This window comes from Anopheles aquasalis, chromosome 3, assembly GCF_943734665.1.
Source record: "Anopheles aquasalis chromosome 3, idAnoAquaMG_Q_19, whole genome shotgun sequence".
In the NCBI taxonomy this organism is placed as follows: domain Eukaryota; kingdom Metazoa; phylum Arthropoda; class Insecta; order Diptera; family Culicidae; genus Anopheles; species Anopheles aquasalis.
The window spans coordinates 11,515,949-11,542,500 of record NC_064878.1 but is presented as its reverse complement, the minus strand read 5'-3'; the positions used below and the strand labels follow the sequence as shown (position 1 = coordinate 11,542,500).

The 26,552-nt window shown below is 47.7% G+C and overlaps 2 protein-coding genes across 2 annotated transcripts in view; both read right to left on the bottom strand.

Annotated features, from left to right (window-relative positions):
- The window catches only part of LOC126574306 (tRNA pseudouridine(38/39) synthase), a 1,699-nt gene extending 1,597 nt beyond the window's left edge, over positions 1 to 102 (bottom strand). Inside the window, exon 1 of the mRNA XM_050234432.1 lies at positions 22 to 102. Coding sequence (XP_050090389.1) covers positions 22 to 90 — 69 coding nt within the window. The 5' untranslated portion in view covers positions 91 to 102. The remainder of the gene's footprint in view (positions 1 to 21) is intronic.
- A 305-nt stretch (positions 103 to 407) lies between these two features.
- Positions 408 to 25,374, bottom strand: LOC126574307 (uncharacterized). Its single transcript, XM_050234433.1, has 5 exons — positions 24,607 to 25,374; positions 2,308 to 2,865; positions 1,689 to 1,924; positions 1,482 to 1,616; positions 408 to 1,406 (listed from the first exon to the last, which is right to left on the bottom strand). The coding sequence occupies exons 1-5, from the start codon at positions 24,625 to 24,627 to the stop codon at positions 1,229 to 1,231; spliced, it is 1,128 nt and encodes a 375-aa protein (XP_050090390.1). The 5' UTR covers positions 24,628 to 25,374; the 3' UTR covers positions 408 to 1,228.
- Positions 25,375 to 26,552: the final 1,178 nt, after the last annotated feature.

The window sequence follows — 26,552 nt, the reverse complement described above, 5'->3', positions numbered from 1 at the left end:
GGAGATCTTTCTACTATTTACCTGTTTCGAAAGCAGCAGCAATTCCTCGTCCGTTGAGGATTTGCTTTTCTTGTTCACTTTCACCTCCATCACGCACGAGTCCTTTATTTACCTGGGTGCATTTTTTGAACAACCCAACCGGAAAGTCAAAACAAACTTGCTGCATGGGATTTCAAAATTTGAAAAAATCCGTTACTTTTTATGATCCAGAAGGAACAGAGGGGTTAAGAGAAACGTGTTGCTCTTTGCAACAAAGTACAGTTAAAAACCAGAAGTAGAAATTGAAAGGAAAATTAGAATACGAGGACAATAAAAATATGAATCGTAGAGATAAGCGTTTGTTCGGATTTCAACTTAATTCTTTCACTTATGAGCTACACTGCAAAACACAGAAACACGCGTACAGGTATTTTAAACTCACTTTTATTCTCATCCATACAGTTGGACACGCCAATATCAAACAGCACGTGCGTGTATATGAAAAAAATAAATGTATAAATACAAACACATTAAGCATATTATGTTCGGTACATATATCCTCCGTACCTCTCCACCAATCTCTCTCTCTCTCTCTCTCTCTCTCTCTCTCTCTCTCTCTTTTTAAGCACGCTCTTCAGACGACACTAATGATATGTCTATCGTATGTTTTTTTTGCGTAAAAGATCTTATGAACTAGCTTCGCCCGTCATTAGCGCGCTGTGTTGCTGCACGCGCTTGTTTGCGCTCTTTCCACGCTTTTTCTACGCTCTAGCGGTGTATATATTACAAGCAATTAATCAACTATCCTTCCGATCGGTTTGAGCCTGCACTATACGCCTTTACCTGGCAGGTTGAAACGGCTAGCAATGTTAATAGGAAACGCATCACCACACGCCCTTAGGTACTACTGCGCCGATATTTGAGGGGAGAATAAGTAACGACTTCTACGACAACGTTCTGATTCAACAGCTCTAAATATCCATCCCAACTGTCGTTTCTTGGCGATATGAGAAAAGAAATAATAATTCGTTCAGTAAGAAAGCAAATGTTTCATTTGTAAATGTAAAGCAAAAGTAGAACGAACAATACAAAGCATAATAAGATAAGAACGATGCAATTGCCAAGAAGGTAAGGCGACGGTAAGGCAAAATCACAACGACTTCCGGTCACCATTTTCTAGTGCGCGTTTTTTCATGTCTTCAATAAACAGCAACGATTCCGGCTGTTCAGTACCAGACCGAATACCCATTTATCGTTGTTGCTTCTGCTGGATCAAGCTTTCCCACTGTGCAATCAGCTTGTGTGATGACGGTGCCTCCTCTGGATCGAGATCGCACAGCTGCGCTAAGGACATTGCTGGCCGTATTCCTCCGCCACATCCATTGGCAGTCCTTGAGCGGCTTTCAAACAGTGGTGAAGGCGTTTCTCTGTAAGAGGGACAAAGCAATGGCAAAAGTATTGTATCTTTCCAACTACAATCTTAAGTAGTAGACGATCTTTACCTTGGCGAAAGACTAGAGTTGGTCAGCACGTCACAGAGCTCACTGATCGATTTGGTCGATCGTAGCTTTCTCGCCAACGGATAGATCGGTTCGTCCGTGTTATCCTCATCCGACAGTTCCTCGCACGATTCGAAACTGAAAGAGAAGCAGAGATTTGCAATGAAAAGCTGCTAATGCTTGCGACCATTTGTGCCACTGCTAACTTACGTGTCGTAGTTCATGTCGAGCAAATCCGATTGAGAGGCATTGCGGTTCAGCTTCCGGATCCGCTTCAGCTCACACTCGCGGTTCTTGAGATCGCGCAGCTCCCGCTGAATCTTCTCCTCCACCGGCACGTATCCGCGGCGGATCGGCTTACCGTTGGAATCACGCTCGATCGAAGGTGGCGTCGAGATGGCGGTCGGTAGTATCATCATGGGTGACCGGTTCAGATCCAGCGAAGGCTAAGGGCAGGAATCGAGAGAAAATAAATTACGAAATTAGTATTTTAAACAAAATAAGTAATTCGGTACAACTGTTACAACTGTTCTATTCCTATTAAATCAATCTCTAAGACATTTTACGTAAAATTTCCAGCACAATAGTCTGCCTGAACTTCGATGACCTGCTTTTTGGCTAATTTCATTACCGCAACACTGCGAGCCATGTTCAACATCGCGTTTCCATCACGCAAGCCGGATGAATTCGCAATTCCCCTCCCTACAGCTTCCCCAAATCAATTAGCAACAAAATGGCGTTCTCGGGTCCCCCCTCTTGCTAATCATCGCGGGAACGTTCCCGCGATCGGCGTTCGCACGACCATTTCGCTTCTCTTCCACTATCTTACCACAATCGGATCGGCTCTGGTGCTGGCCATCGCCGAAAGCGGCACAACCGCTGCGGCACCGTTCGCTCCAGTCTGTCCACCGTTGTTGGCGGCCAGCTTGTTGATGCGGCCACGGGCGGCAATGAACTTCTGCATGATGCCGCGCTGATTCGGGTTCGGATTGAAGCGTCGCGGAGGCGTAGACGCCGCGTTGGTATGGAAGAGCTGCGGTGTGGAGCGAGCACGGGTCAGTGCTTTTGCCTGCGGCAGGATGTACTGCCGGCCAGTAGCGCCACCATTCGCCATCTGATGCCTCGTTTGCGCTTCGTTCTCTTTCGCAGCAAGCTGAGCTGCTTCGTTGAGCTCCAGCTTATCCTTCAGGTTCGACACTGACGGTGAGTGGACCGGGGTCGGTGACAGTGACAGACCCGAATCATCCGAATTGCCCGATGTGGACGACAGGCTATCATCGTTCAGGTCACCAGCGGTCGAGCCACGGCTGTGTCCTTCGCGCAGTTCCTGCTCACGCCGTGCCACCTCGTTGATCTCCTCCTGTATCCGCTTGAGGGGGTCTTCAACCTGCAGATGGAACGAGAGAAAAAAGCAGCGTTATTAACACCTTCGCAAATGGATCATTACAACCGTACAGAAAAGAGAACATCCAGATCGATCATTTCAGTCGCGAAAGATCGTCCGGCGTGTAGTCGAAGACCTGCACCCACTAACCTACATCCAGTCCAAGTGTGCGTTGGCAGCGAAAATGCACACTCACTGGTAACGAGCCGAACCAACGGCCAACGCGATGATTAGAAATTATTCGGCGCCTCATTACAGTCGCCATTACGGTCGGGTGCTAATCACGCGGATCATCTGCATACCACGAGGCAAGTGAAAGATGCGTCACGGGGGGGTGGTAGGGCATACGCATACAGTTCGTATGCTAATTTTCTACCTCGGATCATTAGATATGATCCCGGAATGTGGAGCAATCCCGGAACGGACCGCACTCCATTGATCCATTACCGAAAGTAGGTTTCCAAGGCGCGAACAGTGTGAGGAAGCACCGGAATTCCGGAGCAATGCGGCCGACGACCTAAGGTGCATTAGCGGGAGTGCGTCTTCTTACTTTTGACACACGATGAAGCTGATTTCGATCACGTAGCGCACAGTAGTAGCATGAATTGCGATAGTATGACCGTTAGGAGTGAGTGCAGTGTGTATTAGAAAGCCTTGAAACTGACATTTTGGCCGATTTTTTAAGTTGAAAAAGCGATACTTTGCACGATTTTGCATAAGGAAACGTGCTTTACATAATTATTGTAAAGAAAGTATCAAAGTGTTAAAAATATCAAAAGGTTCGGTCCAGTAGATTTTGCGATACGATGTGCACCGACATTGAGTTCGTCGCTTAAATGCAAGTCTTTTGATTTGTATCAAAAACGGATCATTTTAGATGATTTGTTTTTTGGATAACATCAACCTATACATATTTTTGTTAATGCCGTAATAAACTACAACTTTTCAAGAATATTTGGTCTTTTTTTGCCGAAAATATATTACAAACTTACGTCCATGGCATCAAAATTAGTAAGGCGTGTCTGCATGACGTGTAGCTTTTCAGAAAAATCAATATCTTTCACAGTTTTGCTTCGATTGATCCAAAAAATTTACACAATACTCTCTGAAAGAATCAGCATTCATGTTAAAATGTAAAAAAATAAATCCTCGCTTAGGTATAAAGGTGTATCATAACCGACTTCTTCCAGCTGCACTAAGCTAAACTACGTTCTCCGCACAATACGCTAGTCAACGCAAATTCAACAATCATTTAATGAATTGGTTGTTGCCAAAGCACTCTGCTAAGCCACTACAATCTGCATTTATCTTTGCAATCTCTCTGTGCAACCTATCATTTGCGATCGTGCCCCCTTCAACGCATACTGTACAGGTAAAGCACCAAAGGAAGTTCTGGAATCGATCGATATTGGCTTTTCCAAAAGCCTTTCTCAGTGCTCCCTTCTAACGGCAACTGGGCTAGCCTCCAGTTAGATTTTATGCCAAATTCTACCCCACTGCCAAACCAACTAATGCCCTACATCCGCTCTCACTCAAGACCTCCAACAAACCCCTTACTATTCGCTACATTCTTTGTCCATGCAAAAAAGGGGCCTGGCGAGTGGCAGGAAATGGCCACCGAACCGTTTCGTTTGTGCATTGACCAGCTTCACTCACTAGCGATCAGGTTACTCCCCGGGCCCCTTGGCCAGCCCGGGGATGACGATCATTTACGCATCATTGCACCCGCACACCAGGAAGTGAAGCTTGGGATACGAGCCAACAACGCGCAGCACAAACGATGATACGTATCCGATGAGCCTCGTCTAACTTCCGTGACAATCGGCGAACGGAATAATGGCTTCATTTGTACCAACCGAACGGCCGATGGAGCCCGATGGAGCGGCACACACAATGCCGAGGGAAAGACCAAAGTGCGTTTCCCACTTTTCCACTAGATTAGCTCCGGCCATCCATCCATGCGTCCGTTCATCCGTCTGTCCGTTTGTACCGGTGACAATCTGGGAGCTGCTTTCAATTGTCCAAAGCCAAATTACACTTTCACGGAAGCCCCTGGATGGCCAGTAAGGTGATTGAGGAGGTTTATATGCAGCACCATTATGCAAGAGCAGTAACGGTACTCCTTTGGCTATTTGGCACAAAATGGCGTAGCTCGGCAAATAGTTGATTGGCAGAAATGACGCAGATTGAAGGTACTATTAATCATGAATGAAATAGGGCCAGGTGGAAATTTCGAAACGCAAAAAACCAAATTGATTTAATTTCAATTTATTTCCAAAGACTGGTGCAGTTTAGATGCAGAGCGGTGCAAATGGGATTGATCATGATAACAAAAAACAAACATTGCAATAAGCACGATGTGCTTGCAAGCCCTCCCTTTCAACATGGTTGTGCGAGATAAGAAAAGTAATAAATAACAATTGACCACCGGAAAGAGAGGGCGAACGAGTGAGAGTTCACGTGAAAGGTATTCATTCCGTTTACTCCATAATTTCACAAGTTTTTTTTTAACTAGCGTAAGGACTATGATTAGTATTATTTAAAGAACTGAGCAGCTTCCAAACGAAGTGAACTGTTTGTTTTTTCCATTGCAAATATGACCCTTTCCTCTCTCTCTCTCACGCCTTCTTCTCTCCTAAATCACCTTTGAACCAGCATCCAGAGCACGGCGGAGCATCAAAAAAGGCAACCTTAACGCCTCGCCACCCCCAAATCACCACAACTGGGCGTCGCGCCGTTGGTCCACATTTCCACCCCTTACAAATTACCTTCATTTCCTTGGCCTCGGCATTGCAAGGCACCAAAGTCCGGCCACAAACACACACCTAGGCACGTGTGCGCCGGCACGAAGAAAGTAAGTCGCGCGAAGAAAGGTGGCGGAGTGAAGCAAGAGAGGTCACGGCTAATGGCATGTGCGCGAATCACCCCTCCCCCGGCAAAGGCACCGCAATTCAATTTGTCCGGGCCCGTCCAGTCACGCGATTTCGCGCAACAAAATTTGCAATTTAATTCAAATCATACCAGAGATACAAGGCAGCTGCCCGATTTTCACCCCCAACGGACCCCACGGGGCGAAGGTGTTGTTTGAGGAAGTCGACCACGGCCACGGATCAGCGGCCGTGGTCGACACTCCCCGTCTTGGATTTGACCCAGATACCTTCGGGGGCGTATCGGCCCCAGTATCCGTAACGCACGTGAACCTGTTCCAATGTCCGTGTCCATGTCCGCGTCGGCAGAGGTCGTGGGGTGGAAGTGTTTCTTCGAAAGAAAATGCTAAACACTCACTCCGGTCCGGAAACAGAGGAAATCAGATCACTAGATCAGAATCACTAGACCGCCTGGAAAGGTGTGTGCACGATCCGGGGGGAAAGGTGCCAGGGATTTATGATTAACCGAGCATTGCCTACACGGGTAGAAGCTTTATTGACAGCCGCGACAGGCTCCGCGGCGTGATGGAGATGACAACGCAGACGCAGCCACCATGGCCTACTGCGAGAAGAGGTGATAGGTTAACGAATGCCTAGCCTACCATGACCACTGCAGATGGAGAGCGTACGCGTGCGGTGACAGCGAGGAATGAGCTTCATATCCGTTGCTAACGAGGCACTGCTCGTTGAGCGCGACGACCTGTAACGCAGCAGCAACGCCGCAGTAGCACTCGACTAACGTGTTCTCGATCGGCCTCGGCTAGTGAAATAGATCGTGTCAACAGCAACGATCGGAGCACTCGGAGCGGATTCTGATTGTTCCGATCTGTTGCGTAAGAACGGATTCGGTGGATTCCTAAATTACGCTTACAGTTTTAATGCCGATCGATGGAAGAAGACACTGCGATTAGAGCGATAATGATGCTTAATAGAAAGCGAACAAGTGATTAGGGGAGTGATAGCACCAGGAACTGGGTTACTGGGGAGCAAAAGGCCCGCACGAACGATGCAGCGAAACAAAAGACTTCAACCTTTTCTGCTGACAAGCGACGAACCTCGTTATTATGTTTCATCTGATATATTTTGAACCCCGTGACCGCTTGTCCGCTTTTCTTGAGCATCTCGGCACCTTCCAGTCAGTTTGTACACACATACACGCACGCACACACCAACGGACACACGATTAACGCGAGAGATCACGGTACGATCGTGGTAATTAGGCCTCGCTAAATTTCTCTCTCTCTCTCGTTCTCTGGCTGTCTCTCGGGAACGACGCTGTGCCCGGAACGCGATTTCTATCGCACCCCACCGCGTGCTGACCTTTGCTGTTCGGACAACACGCTGATGAGTGGCCGCTGGTGCTGGTGGTGGTGGGAAAGCGAAGAAACAAAACCGGACCCCATACGAGCCATCAAACGGACCCACGGATTGCCATCATCGATGGTGCAGTCTCTTATCTTATCACGCGAACCGTGCGGGCGCGTTTATTAGACACCTTCCTTCGTTTGCCGTGAACAATGAATTGAATTGGCCGATAGTGATGCGATAAAAGAGTGTTCGTATTGCATTTGAAGTGTTTCAAAGAAGTCATCAAGAGGAGAGGGCAGCGAGTGGCGTGGACCGTTCGCAACAATAATGCACCACTGGAACAGTTGTTTGTGGTGCGAACGGTGCAATCTGGTGGCCACCTTTGGCAGGCAGAGTTTGAATTTGGATCAACAACAATCAACCGGTGAGGTTTTGCAGTTGTAAGACTCAAAAGAGGTTCAAGCGAAGCCGATAAGGAAGTATCAGAAGGCTTTTCGGTCAAATGATTTCATCCAACTGGAACCTAGCTTCCTTCGTTGACCACTGGCCGGAAATGGGCGCATCTACGAGGGTGCTTTAAACACAGTTCCACAGCTTTCGAAAGTACCTCCATTTTCTCCACCCAATTTTTTATTGCTCATGCGTTGAGAAGATGCGATAAGGGAGGGAAGTGTGTTTGTTGGTTTAGTCTCGATCTACCTGCACCAAAAAAAACGGGGGGGGGGGGGGAATCACAAAAAATGCTTTTTATTAATCTAACACACTCTACTGGCTGGCAGTCGTGTAATGTACGCTCGAAGCCCTACGTGTGTGAGAGGAAGAGGAGATGAGCAACATCACCATCGACCTGCCCGGTGCGTGACGTGCTGTTCCGCATGCCTGCATCGAAAAATTCCGCTGCCAGGGGGATGATGGTCCTCAACTGTACCGGTGATTCGCATCGAATCATGGCGAGGAGAGGGTACTGCTACTCTATGGGTCACTGTGGGACCACACAAACACCATAAGCACATAGAGATCGTCGTGCATAATTTTACTTTCCGGTCATGTGGAGTTGAACAAAACAAAGCGTAACGCAAAATTCAACTGGGCCCCACTGGGCGGAAGAGTGACCAGTAACTGTTCGTCTTTTTGAAGGTCTTCCTATTGTAAATTTGTGAAAAGTCATTCCAAATTGCACTTGTGCTTAGTGTGAAGACTCATAGTGATAGCATTTTAGTATGAATTCAACCAAAAATCCTCCCCTCAATAGCCACTCCCCATCATCATCATCATAACTTTCATTCAAATTCACGTCGATCACATCGATTAACACTACATTCTCTCCGGATCTCGTCTGCTTACATTGTAACGCGATACGGACTTCCACTCCAAACTGGACACAGAATACCGAACCAGAGGTGACGACGGTGCATCTTGTGATTGATGACCGTCCGATAAACCGATCCGATCGGATCAATCCACCGAGATGAGCCCGAATCACCAATCCCCCTTACATTTGTGGAACTTTCCGGCCCGTGCCGTCTATGATCGGCAGCAGCAGCAGCAGCAACAGCGGCCACAAATCTAGGCCAAGCCGCACGCAGCACCTTGGCGAGAGAGCGCTGCTCCCGGGGGCTCCTGGGGGGCTTCCGTGGCGAAGCAAGAAAAACCGGAAACTTTTCACTTTCAAGTTCGCCCATAACCTCGCGCGGTGTCGTCCGTCGTCCCGCTACACCCCTCGGACATTATTAGTGATCTGATCTGATGTCTCCTGTTGCCGACCATCTACACAGCATCTAATGGGCTCGCGGTACAACTGGTGCAATGCACCGTCAGCTCGAGATGAAGATCTGGAGCAAGTCCGGACCATCATACCTCTGGCGGTGCGTTAATTGTTGCCCTTTCCCGGGATGGAACCCTTCACCGGGACACACGGCCGGAGTTAGAGAAGGCGCGCGCGAGAGAGTGAAAGAGTGCGCGAGCGACAACGGAGAAGCTGCGATTTGAGCTTCAATTATCCGCTGGAGCGAGTGAGTGAGATAGTCACAGTCACTACTGTACAGGGTCTCCTCTTGGGGACAGGTTTTTGTGTTTTAGAAATGAAAAGTGAAATGAAGCCCCGGCGCATTTCTCTCTCGGTCAACGACGACGTCCGTAGCGTGCCGTCGTCGCTGCGGATGCTTTGAACGGTATTTGGTCAAGGCCAAGCGAGTGGCTCGCAAACTCACCCCCTCCCGTTCCCGTTTGGTGGTGGATTTCACCTGCAAACGATCACGGTGACAATGTTTTGCCACAAGACGATAATTGCGCCCGGGCGGTTACAGGGAGCTCTGTGCATCGCTCGGTGAATCGCGCGCTGTACCGGATCAAACGCGCGGCCGCAAGATGTTCTTCAGCCAACGCTAATTGGGCACCATCGGAGAGGCGGACAACGGCAACGACAGCAACGATTTAATTAACTGCTGCAGATGAAGATGGAACGGGTCAACCTTGAACATTCATTTTGCGATTAGCATTCTGCTGCTGCTGCTGCTGCTACTCGTTTACGATCGTTGGACTTCAAAAGAGGCATCGATTAAAGGTCGTGGGAAGTGTTCTCAGTCTCTTCTCTCTGGCTCTTGAGGTTTTCTGTGCACCTGCCACGGATCATCGTTTGATGGTCACAAAATTACAATCATAAACATTGACGTTCCAAACCATTTGATCGATCGGAGTCGAACGATCTCAATCTGGCGGAGCGATCGTTAATTACGAGCAGCATCCTCTGCGCACCGCGAAGGGCAAGGGGCGGGCCAAAAATAGAAATTTCTTACTTTTCGAAACCAAAAAGCGGACCGACATGGCATCCGCGGCGACATGGAATGCCGAAAGTAACCTCCGGCATTGAAGTCTCTCTCTCTCTCTTCCTCTCTTTCGGTTGTTCCAAGACGCGGCCACGGAAAGTTCTGTTTCACTTCTTCCTCCTCTCAAAGTTTTCCGTTTTGTTTTCCATTTTCTCCCACCAAACCAGCGATCAAAAACCGAAGGAGAAATATGCCCAGAAGCTAAACAGTGGAGCCTCTAACGGTGGACCGAGATCGCCACCTGCACCTCACGAGAGGACGTCCACCGGAGCGAAGACAGTCTTTTGAAGCGGACAGCAACGGTTCTTTGAACAGCACAACAAGAAATGCTTAAAGACCGAAGCCGGAGCCACCTCTTTGCCAAATTGTTCACTAGATTAGGGTCCACACGGGACGTCGATTAACGCGTCAAACGCGGCATTCCGCGCACCGGAAGCAAACGTTTCTCGGCTTAGTGCCGGACGGACGGAAAAAAAACGGGAAACAAACCAAAAGCCATTTTACTGTCACGTTCTCCAGACGGTTCGGTTGTTTCGGCTGGTTGACCAGTTGCTTGGTGGCCAGTGGCCACTGCCACCGATGATTTACGGTAGGCAGGCTAGGGCATTATGAGTGAGCTTCCGGCCTGAATGAGATGGGCGCTGCATCGCTTGGCACACTGGCAGCCTATTAGTCTTCTGGTAAAAGCGATATGAGGGGCATTTCGTGGTCTGAGAGCGCATTTTTACGACGCACTCGGTTTAAAGTTTGAAGAGAAAGAAGCGAGTTGAAAGCGCACGTACGACCAGCGGATCGGACACAAAAGGTGATCAAATTGATGAATGAATCGTTTAAACCGGCACCCGTCCAAATTGTGGCATTAACTGAACCGCAAATGCATAATCGGTAAGTAGGAAGATGAGCCCCGAGTGGGCTCGTAAGCATAAAAATGAAAGAAAATGAAATCTCACATCGTGATGCTTCCGATGCCGAAAAATAAACTCCGCCGTAAAAGAGGTTGTCTGACTTTTCCTCGTGTGCAGCACTTTCGAAAGTACATCTTCATCTCATCAGCATCAGCATGCTGATCATCGTTTTGGGGGGAATTCTTCCGCTGGCTGCAACAACCCCTCGTTCAAAAACATTAGAGCCGAGGAAGGTGAGGTGAGGAGGCAAAATTCGGGTCGCGATCTATCGAGGTTAATTGTTGTGGTTGTGGTAAACTCACACACCAAGCCAGCCACATGTGTGTGGTTGTTATTGACAGTAGCAGGTCAGGAGACGAGCCGGCGGGGTGGCCGAAGGACCGAAAGCATCGTGAGAAGGCTCCCGCGCGGTACCGCGAAAATGAGTTGTTGGCCACCAACAGCGATGCTGCCCCGAGCTCCGAGAGGCCGAAGATGGGCGGAAGTAACCACCGGTCGTCGCGCATTCCACCGCACCGTAGCAGCAGTGGTGACGGTACCGGTGGCACTCCCAGTCGTCGCGAACAAGGCGAGATTGAAGATTACTAGTTTTCAGTTTTCATTTTTTTTTTTCTTTTTTGTTAATTTGGATTTCCTCGTGAGTGGAACGCGAGAGCGTGGACCAATCGACAATCGATGTAATTTGGCGATTTTGGTTCGGGCACGTGTCGAATCGTGTGCGAGCTCAATTGCGGCGCTGGAGCCAGTGCTGGCGAAGCAATTACCGGACGTGCAGAGTTTCGAGGTGTGCATGCATTAATATGGTAAGCGCAATGGTTTGGCCGGGTGGCTGGGCTGGGGTTTTCTATTTATAGGATCAAGGCAGATTATATTGCGAGTGCATCTGCAAGATTTTAGGCGAAGAGATATGCAGATTCAGTATCAGCATTAAGCAGACTCTACTTTCCTGCAATTAACCGGGCGGATTAATGCATGGTTTTGTGTTAATTTGTTGGAAATCTTTCAACATGTTGTATAAAATGTTTGCAAAATCCAAGCCTCTTCAAGTGTTCAATCTTCTACTAATCATTAACCAGTTACAATCCGGAAGTGTTGTGCAATTGATGTTTTGAATATGATCATAATCATGATCACAATCATTTTTTCGAATTTCTTTTATTTCTAAAATTCTTTTCAATATCATACGAAAAATTTCGATGAAACGATGGAAACCACAAAGCATACCTTTAGTGACCCTAACGTTAAACTAATTAAAGCTAAAATAGCATTGAATAGACAACATTCATTGCTTCTTTTTCAATGAGTCTACCAAAAATTTTACACAATTCGCTCTGTAACTGAATAAAAAACATCATCAAAGAGGGCTTCGCAATGGAACTACGATTAGACAACTGCAGATTAGCCCTAAATGATAACAGAATTGTATATATGAATCCAAAATGCACGGAGAACTATGCAAGCAACATAAGAATGTGTTACCTTTCGATCACGAGATAATATCTTCGTACAGTAACCAAGGGAAAACAAGAATGTCTTAGCCCCTGATAGAGATACATAAACACATAATTTAGAGGCACTTTTCAAAAAAAACTCCAGCTACACGATCGCGATCTTGCAGCAGCAATAACAGCCACGACAAACAGACCACCGTATCATCGAATGCAACCAATCTTGCGCACTCGCGGTGGTTTTCCACGGATCGAAAGCACGTGCTCCACCCTCAAAACCACCACCCTCCAATTAAACGCTCATTGTTTGTGTGGCCAACCATTTTTAATCTCCACCCTGTGCGCACGCCAGAGTATTTAGGTGACCAGATTATTGCGTGAATATGTGTATGTTTGTTGTTTGCTTCCACCATCAGCTGCAACCGCCCATCGGGCCCATCAACCGCAAGGCGTGAAATGTACTCGCGGTGCGGCCATTTCAACACACACCGACCTAACACACATTTCAGCACAAATTCCATTCCGCACCAATTTCAATGGTTTTGTTGCTTTTGTCTTGAGTGGCGGACAAATAAACCCGTGGAATCGTGACACAATCGGGAACGGATAATGACGACGACATTGCCACCACAGAGAGAGAGAGAGAAAAAAAAACAACGAAGCCCCGAAAAAAACGAATCCAACCCAAAAACTAGACCGCAACTGACGTTACCGGGTGCGTTACGCGGTCTATGTTTGTCGTTCCGGGGGCCCTGTCGCGCGCGCATCACCGCTCTTCGGCCTCAAAAAGCTCTTCTCGAACCCTTTTGGTTTGGTTAAGGATGGATAAGGTTCGTTTCTTTTTTTTTTAAGGCAGATTTCCAATTGCCGGCAGCCGACCTGGGTTGAAAAGTGGAATTATGTTTTTCAAACAATCACTAAGACACGGACCGGGTGGCGGGTGTTGAAGCAAAACAGATTGTTTACAGCTTTTTTTGGGGTTAGTAGCTGCAAACCTCGGCATGACTCGGCATGACCGTGCCATTTCAAAAAGGAAAAAGAAGGTGAAGGAGTGGACACTGAGGGAAGTGTTCGCTCGTTTTGCCATTTTGTGACACATAAATCAATCCTTTCAGCACGGGTTTCGCATCGTACCGTGGTGCTGACGTTCACTTATTTTTCGATTTTGATACAAATGACCAGGAAGATGACTTAGCGCAGTAATTAGGTGTTCCACTCGCTTGAACCACGTTTGTAAGATTACGATAAATTTAAACAAACCACAAAAAAACAATCGCTAATCAACCCGCTCTGTGGGGGAATGCGGTCCGAAATAAAAGCCATTTCGGCAAAACATCCAAGAAGCAAGATATTGGGCGGCAATAAAAATGAGAAAGCACTCCTTCCGCATCGTAATGAAGATGCCAGTCACAATGCCAGTGATGGCTCCATCCATTTGGTGGCCTTTATTGGACCCCCCCATTTTTGCTTTTTTATGTTACCACAAACACTACGTGTGCCACGTTTGCACGTGCACTTTGCAAAACTCAAGTCGTTCAAGGCCCTTTGTCGGTGAGATCAGGAGGTGCATCATGGTCCCCGGTGTGTTTACCTTTGAGCACAAATGTCGCGCAGTCGGTGCGCTTTCGTGAGGTAATGAATGAGTTTTGTTTTGTTTCTTTTTGGGGGCGAGGTGCATAAAAAGTCGCACCAGTATGCAAATGAGAGATTGCGTACAGACAGGCCAATGTCAACCAACCGTTTGGGCGGTGGTGAAGATGCTGTGCGATAATCGCAAACAGATGGCACCGTTTTCGCGGTCGAGGTCGAATCGAATGCCATCGCGAAAGGTAATCTGAAATGGATCACAGTTTCAAGGCCTGTTTGTTGAAGATCAAAGCAACCAAAGACAAATAAATGAAAAAAATGAATTGAATAAAAAATAAAAGTCAAAAATAAATTTCACTTTCCCAAAAAAACTCACACATTGCTCTCACGATAAATCAATCAAAATGTAGGTTTATGTTGAACGTTGTAACACCACCTGATGTCAGCGCACCATCCAAACGGCCAAGCGGATCAGCTGAACCATTAACTGATAAACGAACCGCAGCAAAATGGATGCTAAAATTCACTTTTCATCCTATTACCCTTTCGTTACACGCTCGCACACTCGCCTGTCTGTTGTTTCGTGGAAAATTCAATCAAAACCGGTGACGCAACCCATACACAATTAATTAAATCGATTCCCATCAAAGATGCACCGAAACATGATTCGTTCCAAGATGAAAGCCGGCACCGGAGGACCGTCCGTGATGCGCCGCGGAGCTCGGAGGCCTTGCATGATAAGCATCCTCTCCCCCCGTTGGGGGACTGGGGTAGAGAGTGTTACTTATAAAGATTTCCTCTCATAAAGCCCGTGGTGTTGTTGTGTAACGGTTTGGGGCGGCCTTAGAGCGATACGCTTCACACTTTCGTGACGTTTCGCTCACACATCACACTCCACCTTCCAGAGGGGGGAGGTTTAGTGGCCTAACCGTGCGCCATCGATTACAGATTCCACGGTACAACGGCGGAACTGGATCGGTTCCTCCTGGAGTGGAGTATCGGAAGCGATTGTTTGTTTGATTTCCTCCACGCGCGGTGGTGCGGTGGTGTCCCGGGTGTCACTTTCGCTTTTGCACCCTCCAAACACACACAAACACACATCTCAATTAATAACGCCACATTCCTCACGTGGACAGAGATGCGTTTGATTGTGTCGCGATAGAGCCGGAAAGCATCGAAAAAAGGGCTAAAGGCGGACAAGCTCTTGATGAGATCGCGCGGAAGATGCGAGATGAAAACCAGGGCCTAGACGATGGACTGATCATCAACCGGTCAATGCCCGGTCCCGTGACCGATGCGATCCGGGTGCGACCAATTTTTGGTTGATTTCAGTTGGTTTGGCTCCGTGTGGCTCCGTGGAATGTAGCTGTTCCACCGGCCCTATGCACAGACAGACAGAGAGAGAGAGAGAGAAAGAGAGAGAAAGAGAGAGGGAAGGAGCGTTGCGCAACCAAACGGCCTGGCCTGGACCGGGTGTTGAAGATGTTTGTCAAAAGCAATAAATGTTATCGAACGCGATGGCGCCATCCTGCGCCCTGAAATGGTGATAGCGAAGCTCACTCGCGATCGTATGAGGTAGTTTGCTCGAAAATCACTTGACTTAGGCACCAACTCGGACATCTCACACTGCAAAGAACGTAATTATTTGAAGAACTAGTAGAGAACCGTGCCACACGAAATGAAGGAACCATTATTGGTCACGCAGCGACAATTATGCTGAATATTTCTTCTCGCCTGCTTCGTGCTGATCGTATGTTGTCGTGCAGACGAAAGTCCCCCCAAAAAAAAAAGGTATTAAGCCCACCAGTACCAGCTTCATTCTACAACTTAATTAACATAACAGCGAGTGGCGGGCCCCACATACACAGACACACACTCATTCTGGCGCAAATGGAACCCTAGTGCGCTTCCAAAATTTCTTGCCCAGTTACCGTCACGATTCCCATGGCGCACTGCGGCGTACGGATTCCCACGCTAACGTCACGACCTCCCAAGAGTTGCAGGGAATCGCTAGCGAGATCAAGCTGGGCTGGGTCTGATTTTTTCGGGGATAAAATTTGGCCTACTCAAGGCACGGTGAAGACATGATTATGCGTGATAACCAGCCAATTGCATTAACGCTTGCTCATTCCATTCCGCTATGTAGCAGGGAACACAGTTACTCCCACAATGGGCAAGCAGAGGGTTCCACGAGTTCTTGGCACGGAAACAGCTTCATCGAGCAATGCACTGGGAATGGCGCAACTGGAGGTACTTTTCCACCAGCAGCAGCAGCCACAAGTTTAATGATGGCTCATTCTGATCTGATAACGGCATTCCTCGAGGCAGTTCCAGGGGCTACTTGGAAGGAGGGAACGAACCTCAACCATCAGTTAGAATTCGTTAACATAATAAGCTACGTCCATTTTAAAAAGCATTTCAAAAGTGTTCTAAAAACGCATGATCATCATGTTTATCACGCTGCTGCCTCTCTAGAGCGCCAATCGTGGTCGTCGCCGTCCTGCCGAGCCCGGAATGCCACTTGAACCGGATGCCCACTCATCGACAATGGACATGACTTATGCATTGGCAGCACTCCAAACCACTGGTCGCCCCGGTGTTATCTGTTATCAAAGACAAACGAGCACCAGCAACGGGACAGAGAGCGAGAAATGGTTAATCGCAAGTGCGCTCGCTGCGTGGCACTTGAATCCAGGAAGCGCATCATCATCAGGCGGAACCATTCCCACGGACCAAGGTGATACCAACGCACCAACCCGTGGTCCCGTGCAATGGGACGTGATTTTGTTAGAAAAAAAGGGCATCCGCACTCTCCCGAAATCAGCGTCGTATCAATGTGTGTGCAGCATGCAATTTCCGGTGTTTGAGTTCGCAACAACGAGCTGTCCCGGTGGGCAAGCAACCCACTGTGATGCTGATGTGTCACATGAAAGCGCAGGAAAAGGGAAAAAAGAAACAATCGCAACTTGGAATGCGGTAGCGCAAATGAAGGGTACGGTCCAGGGAGTTCTTATCACAATCCATGTGCAATGCGGGAACCATTTTTGTTACCCTTATGCGGCGGTGCCAAATACGGAGCGTGGTTGAATCATCGGACCGGCAAGAGGGGGAGCTCCAAAAATGCTGCTCAACCTGAATCATCAGGGAGCGAATCTCTTTTTGTTCAATTGCTCGCCAGGGCTTGACAATCCGCGAGTCCGTGCACTTGCAAACCGGTGATATCTCTCGGTGTAACTTTGCCGAAAAAGCACCAACTTCTGCCTGCAGATGACATCAACAACCATCGCTGTCGCCGTCATAGTGGACGATGTTGGTTGCTGGTTTGCTGGTGCGGTATCGCCTTATCGGAACCACCACGCTATTAGAGTCAAGTGTTAATGAAACCATTTTCTGTTTCGCGGTTCAGCAAGGCGAGGAGAAAAGCAGGGGAAAAAACACTTCACCTCCATGTGTGTGCGGCGGTGAGGTTCAACGAGATAAGATAAGCGCCAGAGGTGCGTCAACCGGCAAAATGCCAACCTTTGCTGGAACCTTCCACCAGTCAGGTCAGTGGCAGGTGCCCGGGATATTTATTTTTGCCAAAAAAAAACATACGCAGATCGCAACATAATGTTCCCAAAAACGTCTTAAGCAGATGATGAGCTTCGATACCCAGTTCGCTAGAGTGAACAACGCATCTTTTGAAGGTCAACACTCCAGGCACCACCGATCAATGTGATGACCATTTCGATAGCATCCAGCAGAAAAAAAGGTTCGCGCTCTTCCCCTTGGACCATGTTCTTGTGCAAGCGCAGAAAAACAAAAGTTGGAAAACACATTTTTCATTTCAAACCATCCACCCCGTCAACCGGTACATGGTGAACAATTATTGATGGTTGATGGGAATGGGATGGCCGGCTTCGTGGTCGCCTGACTTGTACGATAATTGATAACCCAATCGATTGAAGTTCGAGGTGATAGATAGCGGTCGCTGTGGCAGTCGAGTCGAGGCTAGCGGTGGCCACAAAAACATGACCACCCCTACGCCAGTAAACGCGTTTTATCGCAAACGAACCGATTCCGGTGGATACTTTTGGGAAGACTTTTTCGGTTGGTCACATTTAGCGCACTAAGCGGTACTGGTTTCTGTTTTTATCAGAAATTGTTTTCAATAAAGTAATTGTTCCTATTTATATTCCTTTTGTTATGAACTTAATGCTTTTATTTTCATATTCCATGATAATAAAACGATAACGATAATAAAACAAGGACGATAACAATTTGGTTTAGTCAGTTCTGCAATTTTTAATAAATTTTCAAACAGATCTCATATTTTTTTGTTTGTTTCGAATCCTTTTAGAAAATTTTTAGATGCCTAAATGGTGTCCTAAATCAATATAGAGATGCTCTTGGTATTAATGCGATTATGTGATTATTTATGTTAGGGAAGTGATGTTTCCTGACAGTTTTGACTAATTTCGGACCCTTGCAGTATACCTATCCTTGCTTCTACGTTCAAAGGTGTAAAGCATTATATTTTCACCAACGCTACTTGAATTATAGTGTCCATTCAGTGGCTTTTCCAAATGCAAACCGTCATTTCAACGTTTAAAATACTCGATCTGCCTTCATTATTTCCATGCATCCTCTAGTTTTTCCGGTTTTGCGGCATGGCTCCAATCCTGTATTGGCGCATCCAATAATGCATGCTACATGCCGCCATAAACACAAGAACCACCACCCCCCCCCCCCCCCCCTGGTACCCTTCGATACGCCGACAAAACCGTATAATAAACCGCATCAAATTAGCTGACGATCATGGGAAATACGATTCAAAAGAAAAGGTTCGCTACTCCGTATCCCACGAATGTGACCTTTTCTCCGGTTTTCCACGGTACGCGCGACCATTTTCTATTTACCACGTTCTCCCCACGGTCCAATCGATCGATTGGTTGAATAATTCGGACGCCCTCGGGGGCCCAGGGCCGCAGCACGACATGTGTGGCCATCCCGCACGAGTTTGAAAATAAAACCGAGCCACAGAGCCATTACTTACGCGGTTCAGTTTGCTGCTTTATGAGACCGAGTGACCGGTTCGACACAGAAAGAAAGCCGCTAAAAAGTTTTGCTCTTCCGATCGCCATACATCATCCAGCACATCGGCCACTAACCGATCTACATTCGATCGGCCGCGACGGTGGTTCGCATCCGGACGAGCGACTTTTACTTTTCAACATCGTCGCCCCGGGATTGCGTGCGCACCGGAATGGCATCCCTTTGGCCAGTGAAGGTGAATCGAACCGGTTTTCCCCGGGATCGAAGGGGGTTGACCATGCCAAGAGCCCAGAGGTTTCGTTTCGGCCACACGGAGACGACAAATTGTGTGTCGAAGGCGGCGACGCACGGACTCGAAGGGGAATTTCGGTCGCGCGTTGCGTGGCCAAATTTAGCAAAGAAGTCACTGCACGAGTTTCGCGGTTTTGTTTTTTATCATCATCCTGGCCCCTGTTTCTCAATTCTCTTGTGTTACACAATGCCTTAATTGCCTTTCGGAACGAGGCTCTCGTTCGATGTCTCTTGATGGCCAATCGAACCATAAATTGTGGCCCAATTTGGAGGGGAGAAGAAGCGAAGGGATCCTTCCCAAAAAAAGGTTTTCCGTTTACGCTTATCATGGTGGGAATGGGATTGTGATGAAATGTGATTGGAACGAGCCTCGGCTCGCTTATCGCCCTTTAATGCACTCGTTGACAGGCTCGAATAATACTCATTCGGTGATTTTGCGCTCTAATCGGGCCAATAATGTGTTGCAGGAGATTAGGATAGTGTTTTTTTTTTTTAATTCCAGGTTCACCATAATAAATGTGAAATAAAGAAAACACCAAAACAACATCATTTTTTGATAATTTCAATGTTAAATTGCTATACCATCCCGCCCCAGTCCCCGAGAAAGTGTTCCAAAACTGAAGGAGGAAGAGATCCTAGAATCTCGTAAACACACAGCGCGACACGAGCCACTCGCGATTGACCTTGCCACGCTGTCATACGTCCGGGGTGACCTTCCGCCAGCGCACCAGCGAAAAGGGAAAGGCGGCGAAATGGCCAGAAATGGTTCCTTCCTCCATGCGCCACACCAACGCCATCGTCGAAAGAGGGAAAAGCAACGGAACTTAACTGCCGAAAACCAAAGTAAAAAAAAATGGGCACCAAGAGAAAGTGATCCAGAGAACAAGAAACACGTTTATGGCGCGGCTGCAATTATGGTCTGCAGATCTGCTTGGCCGTTTTTAAACCCCGCACAACTCCCGTTTTTTGCCCACATCCTCTCATCGCCCCCTGCAACATCAATGTATGAATACATATTTGCATTCCGTCAATTCGCTTCGAGCGCGCGCGCGAGAGAGAAGGAGAGAGGATGAAAAGAAACGCCACAAACGCCTCGCGCCTCAAGCGCAACGTTCAACGACACATCCGCCGGCCCTGTTCCGCTTGCACCGGATCAAATCCAACATAACTTAACATGAGAAATGGCGTTAAACACTTCCAACCGCCGGTGCACTAGCCAGCCGTCGAAGCCGTCTTATTGAGCATTTGGCAGGTACAACAACGAGCAGCAAGCAGCAGCAACAATACATTGACGAAATGGGCACACCGAGCGCCACATGAACGCACATTAAAGAGCCCGGGAGCGAGATGCGAAAGAAGACCGAAAGACCACAAAGAACACATGTTTGGAGAGGAGTTCGACGATATCGGATAGGAGAAAGTGAAGTGCTTAGTAGTGAAGTGGCCGATTCGCAACATAAACCTATGGGGGGGAGAGAAAAAAAACGCAGCAAAAAGCCCCAATACAAGCACGAGCCCCATCGAACGTGCGGGACGTAATGAACCATTAGCTGTTGGCCAACCGGCAAAGGGGACCGAAGGGGGCTCCATGTAACTCCACTTCCAGAGTTCTGTTGATGGCCTCCTCCGCTTGCGACAGTGATATGTTTTTTTTATGGAGCTCCAGGACTTAATATTGTGTTTCGTTTTACAGTTGATCAACGCCAACGAACAACGAGTTGATGATTAAAATTGTAATCCATTTGAGATCGTGTATGTAATGTTCCAAAGACATTATGCCGGATTTGCTCTTCAGTTATCAGGGCCGTCCGACGAATCGGTTGTCAATGACATCGGCAAACATTTACTCAAGCTCGCGTGTTTGAATTCCCTAGAAGTTCCAGGTTGCGTGACGTTGGTTGATCAACAATTAGCATCTCAGTCAGAGGAAGAGGTCAACGTTCCGTTATTTTCTGCTCCAACTTCAAGCACTCGGTAAGCATTTGGTGTTTTTTTTTTTTTTTTCAAACCAAAAACCTCAAAATCCCGTGTTGTGAGATGGCGCTGCAGTGTATGTTCAGTAGGCTTTGGGATTTGATCACTCTAGAAGTATGCAAGCATTGCATTATGGCCAAACTTATTTATGATCTAAAAAGTTGTCTTACTCATATTTACAATATTTTTACAATTCACAACGAACGAATTTCTTTCGTGTTACCAATATTGAACAACAAAAAAGTAGTTCGTTTTGTTTTTCAAAAGAACATTAATAGCTCAAACAAGACTTATGTTTGTCACAAACAAGTATAAAAGAAGTTTTAGCTCTTAGCGATAGATCAATAAAAAAATCATGTTTTCTGAAGACTGTACGCCGCTTGTCTTATTAGTAATCTTATAAACAACGGTCAACATATCTACAATCGATTGCAATACATATTAGAATATGGTATTCAGAAACTCACTTCTCACCACGAAAACCAAAACCGGTAACATTCAATTTACACTCCCGGTTTTCCACCGACAGCTCACTCGTTCCTGCGTCAGACCAATTAACACCAAACGAGCGAGCGAGCGAGCGAGCGTCAGCCAACCAACATCACTGCTGCGGTTGCAAATTTGTCCATTCCCGTGGCCTCGGCTCGGTTTGGCAATCCAGCAGAAAATAACCCGACCCGGCTCTATCGAGTCCGGACCGAAGGACAGCCGTACAGCCGTACAGATGCAGAGAGCCAAACGTCACCGGCGCAAACGTTCTCACCTCAATCGTTTGTTGCACACTTTGTGAAGCATACAATGCAACAAATCCGAGCAACCGCCCTAGTGGCGACAGACAACCCAAAGGAAGGTCTGCTGATCAGCCTGCTGCGAAACAACGCAGCGTACGAATGGCGTCTGGTTTTTTTTTTTCAGAAAGAAAGCCAACCAGAAACCGGATGAACAGGCCCCCCCCCCCCCCCTCATGCAACCAGTTTATGTTTCGGGGTGGCCAGCATTATGCACTCGTTTCCACCTCTCCGGGGGCTGATTCACACATGGGCACGACATCGGAGGCTCATATTTCGATCACCGCCTCTGGGGCGAGACAAACATGCAAAGCATCCCACAACCGCATCAATAACATACATACTCCCGGTTTTTGGCGAGTGTAGGAGTAGGATAATAACATCATTTTCGTCTGCTAATAAATGACCCCACCCAGTGGGAATGCTCGTTTCACACGCACTCACCCACCAGCATTGATGCGAAAGTCATACACAGGGGCGCCCGACTGTAGGACCGTTTGATTACGGATCTTTTCCGCCACCATTTTTTTTTTTTGCACCTCACTTGGGGGTGGCCATCCCACATTTCTCACGCTAACGTGCTTCTCCCAACAGTTTGTTGTGCATTTTCCGGTTTCAGTCCCGGTGCTGCTTCTAGCGGATTTCGCGCGAGCCGCTTTTTCACTTTTCAAATCACTTTTCCCTGCCTTACGCGTGTGTGCTGACACGCACCCGTTCAGTGATTGAGAAAGGGCTGGGAGGAAGGCGAGAGAGCCCGATAATCATCACCATCAGCACCATCATCATCATCATCACGCGTGATCTTGCGCGATTGGCGAAAAGGCGTTGAGTGATTGTGTGCTCGCTCGCGCAAATGAATAAACATAAAATGGGTGTTAGATCAGGAGGAAGTGCATGCGAACAACTGTGGCCGAGCAAACTCCATGCTTGGAGAGTTTAATGTACTGTTTTTGACTTCGTCTTCCCCCTTTTTTTGTTTCGCGAAAGGTGTTTGCACCCGTGGATCCCGAGCACTTGGTTTATTGGGTGATTGGGTGTAATGAAATGGAACTGACTTTCCCATCGTTCCGGCGACCTCGCCTTCCGGTTAGGGCAGAGTAGGGATCCACCGGAAAGCGAAAGGGAATGGCGCGTCCACACGCGCGTCAAGAGCATAAGAGATAATTACCGGGAAGGTGGTCCGAAGTGTGAGATGATGCTCTGTTTTATGCAGCCTAATGCAACTGGCTCGAGGTGCTGGTCGGTTGGCATCTTTACGGGGCGTTTTTTCCCATTTTTTCGTATGCTTTGTGGTTTATGTGTAGTGATGCCACCTTCGTTCACAATGTGTCTTTTGTGCTAGAAACCTCATGGGAGAAAGATGCGGGGGGGTTAAATTGCGGAAGACTTATTTCATAAGAAATTATCACGGCCCGGTCCAAATGGCCACCGCCATTACCAGCTCGTCATGAGCGACATATGGTCGAGTTGTCGTGTTATGGAGCATAGTCGCTGGCAGATAATGGTTTCCGTGTTTTAAAGGACGTGATTACGTACGTCTTTCAAGTGAATTCATCGCAGACGCCATCTAATGAAGATGATCAGTTAGATGATGTTTTTTTTTCTTGTGCGCAGCATATTTAACACACAAATTAAGATCAACCCTTAAGAAGAAACAACATAACTGCACTCTCCCCGGCGGGGGGGCATCCGTTTAACAACCATAACGTTCCTTTAACGCTCCCCATTAATGCTAATGAGCAAAAACTCGACAGAATGTTGGCGAATGAACGTGCGTCAATTTTTGTGCCAAACGTTTGCGTGTTCGTTCTAATGTCTGAAAGAAAGCAGTCGGCCCGACATATGATCGAATTGGATGCGGTCACTTTCGACCACCGGCGCGCGCGGTCAGTGTCGCACACGGCACAGCACAAGGTGTACCAGATGGCCACAAAAAAGGGCGAAATGGAATGTGAAAATTGAGCTTCAGCGTTGATCGAATTACTTCACACACATGCACAAAGTTCGGGCTCTTCGTGATCGCTGGGGCTCCCCCTGACGCGTTCAAAAGGCACAACGTTCGAAATGAGGGTCCCTCCGAAACATAACAGGGGTCGTTCCGGTTGGCTGGTAACAAGAAGGGTCCGTTGTCGACCCGTAAAAGCAGCATCAGCTCTCGCTCTGTAACAGGAAGTCGTCGAATGCAACCACACCTGACACGCTGACGCATCGAAACATGGATCGTGCGAGGTAAGGTTCATTTTCCAATCGGTTGCAGATGTGGAGCAGTTCTTTAGTGAACTTTATTCCGCTAGTTTATTACCAAACTATTTACTAGATCATTCCTTCCGAGCAATTGACGTGCTTTGTCACGCTAAGCTTAAGACTTATCTATGTTTTATTGATAAAAAAAAACGAATCTCGTGTACAGCGCAGCACAAATTCTCACAAGGTTAGCTTGCAATGACCATGAAGCATCCATGGTTCCTGTTATAGGAAGTGTCTTAGACGGATTATATAACACCCAGCTGATAATTTGATAATCTTATCCCCTTTTTTCTAGCTAAACAACGTTGACACGACTGATAAGACAAGCTGATCCCTCTCGTGTCGTTCCTGGAACAGCACCGCTTTCTGGCTGGCCCAGAGAGCGCTGGCAGGTGTCTCAATCATCTTACCTCCATTCCGATCTGTCTCATGATGCTTTCTGTGATAGTTGCTACAACGCTCTGGCCACCGATTTGGGGTGCTGGAAATTAGCTGGCGCCTCTTGTTATCTCTGTGAACACGAGAACACACGCGCACACCTGAGTAGCTCCCAAAACTCCACACCCAAACACACCGATATGCAGCTGATTAAACGCAAGCTGCACGTTCCGTTCTACCGCTTGCTGGCTTGCTGGCTGGCTGCTATTATGCTCTGTGTTGGTTGTCGTTCCTGTGTTTCGGTTTTGAAATACCCGCGAGACACTAGCTTTTTTGCACTGCACTTTTTGGATTCTGCTTTGTTTTGTCGGGACGGTTTCTTTTTGGGAATTTTATACCGACCGCGAAGACTGCGAAATTTGAGAACGAAACGAACCGACCGCGAACGTACGCACTTCGAAATAAAAAACAACGTTAAGAGTGGCCAAGGTTTAATGCGGCAGAACGAGGGCGAATGGGGCTCCCGGTGTTTCCTCTCTTCCCCTAGCCGGTGGGATAGAATTAGGTGGATCAAACGTTAGCCACTTTTAACCACTGTTGCCCTCTTTGCACGGCACACGGCACACGTACAACCAAGTTTTTGTCGCTTTACACTCTTCAGGGGCCCTGACGTCAAGCGTCGACAAGTGTCGCGATCGTCTATAGTAAACCGCCGCAACAATCGCGTGTAAATTGATGGACACGCACGAGATCAGCTACCAAACAATCTGCAGAAATGCTTGCGTCTGCGATGGCCACCGGACGAGAACTAACTCTTTCCGAGCGCCGCAGATTACACCTCGACCAGAGAGCGCCGCCGTTTGCTGTCGACCGAGTTCAAAAGAGAAAACTCGCGACTCGAAACGAATTTCAAAACGGAATCAGCTAACCACACCTGCGCTGGAGCTCGTGCTGGGTACAACCCTGTTGAAAAGCTCAACGCGGGCTCCAACTGTTCGCACTCACACATGCGCGCGAAAATGATGGGTTACTCAAAGCTCATTCCAGCTGGAAATGGATGGAAAGCCAGCCGAGGAACTCACAGCTCCGCTCGCATTCGCGCTCATAAAATCGAGGAAAGGTCAGTTTCAAACATTATACAGCATCCAACGGCCTTTCCTTATACGTATTGAATTAATTACTAGGATTAGGGAGAGAAATACCTTTCAAACATTACTAGAACATCCCCCTTTAGGCGTCAAAACTCACCCTTCTGTGGCACCGAAGATACTTTTCTTCCGTTAACCAAAGAAGAAAGGAGTCTGGAAATCCATAATGTGGCCGGATCGATTATGAAATGATCGATCGAATGCATTCCCGAGATCATGGGGGATGGGATGATAATTTCGTTCCTCTCTTGTTTCGCATCAAGCGATCCTTCTCCCGTGTCCCGTTTGGCCCGTCTCGGACCGCAGTGAAGTACAGTTTTATGCATAACTAAGAGCAGTTGCAAAATTATGATAGCGGTTATGAGCTGCCGGCCAGCTCGATCGACCGATCGCTGCCAATATTGATCGCTTGTTGATTGGGAGGCTTCAACCGCAGCATTTCCGCGTTAATGTGATTTGCTGAAATTGGATGGAATTACCTTCCGTGCGCTAAGCAGCCCCGACCAACGGTGGCTGGTTTCGGGAAGTTTTGCGGGAAGCGGGATGGTCTGCCGGCTGGCCCGGCTCGGATTCTATTCGCTTCCTCGTTTTGTGGTCGATCGCTGGAACCGGTGCGATCGATTTTCGCGAAGTGAGAGTGTGAATTCTTTGCAAAACTACTTTTCTAACAAGTTGACCCCTGGAAAGGCATCATTTTTTGTCAAATTATCTCGAGGACAGCAGAGTAGTTTGGGTGGCAACGGAGAGACATGCGTGCCATCGAACGATGTGGCCTTATCTTGGCGCGTCCACGAGCCAAGGAGAGACTGGTAAATCGATCGTGACGGGTC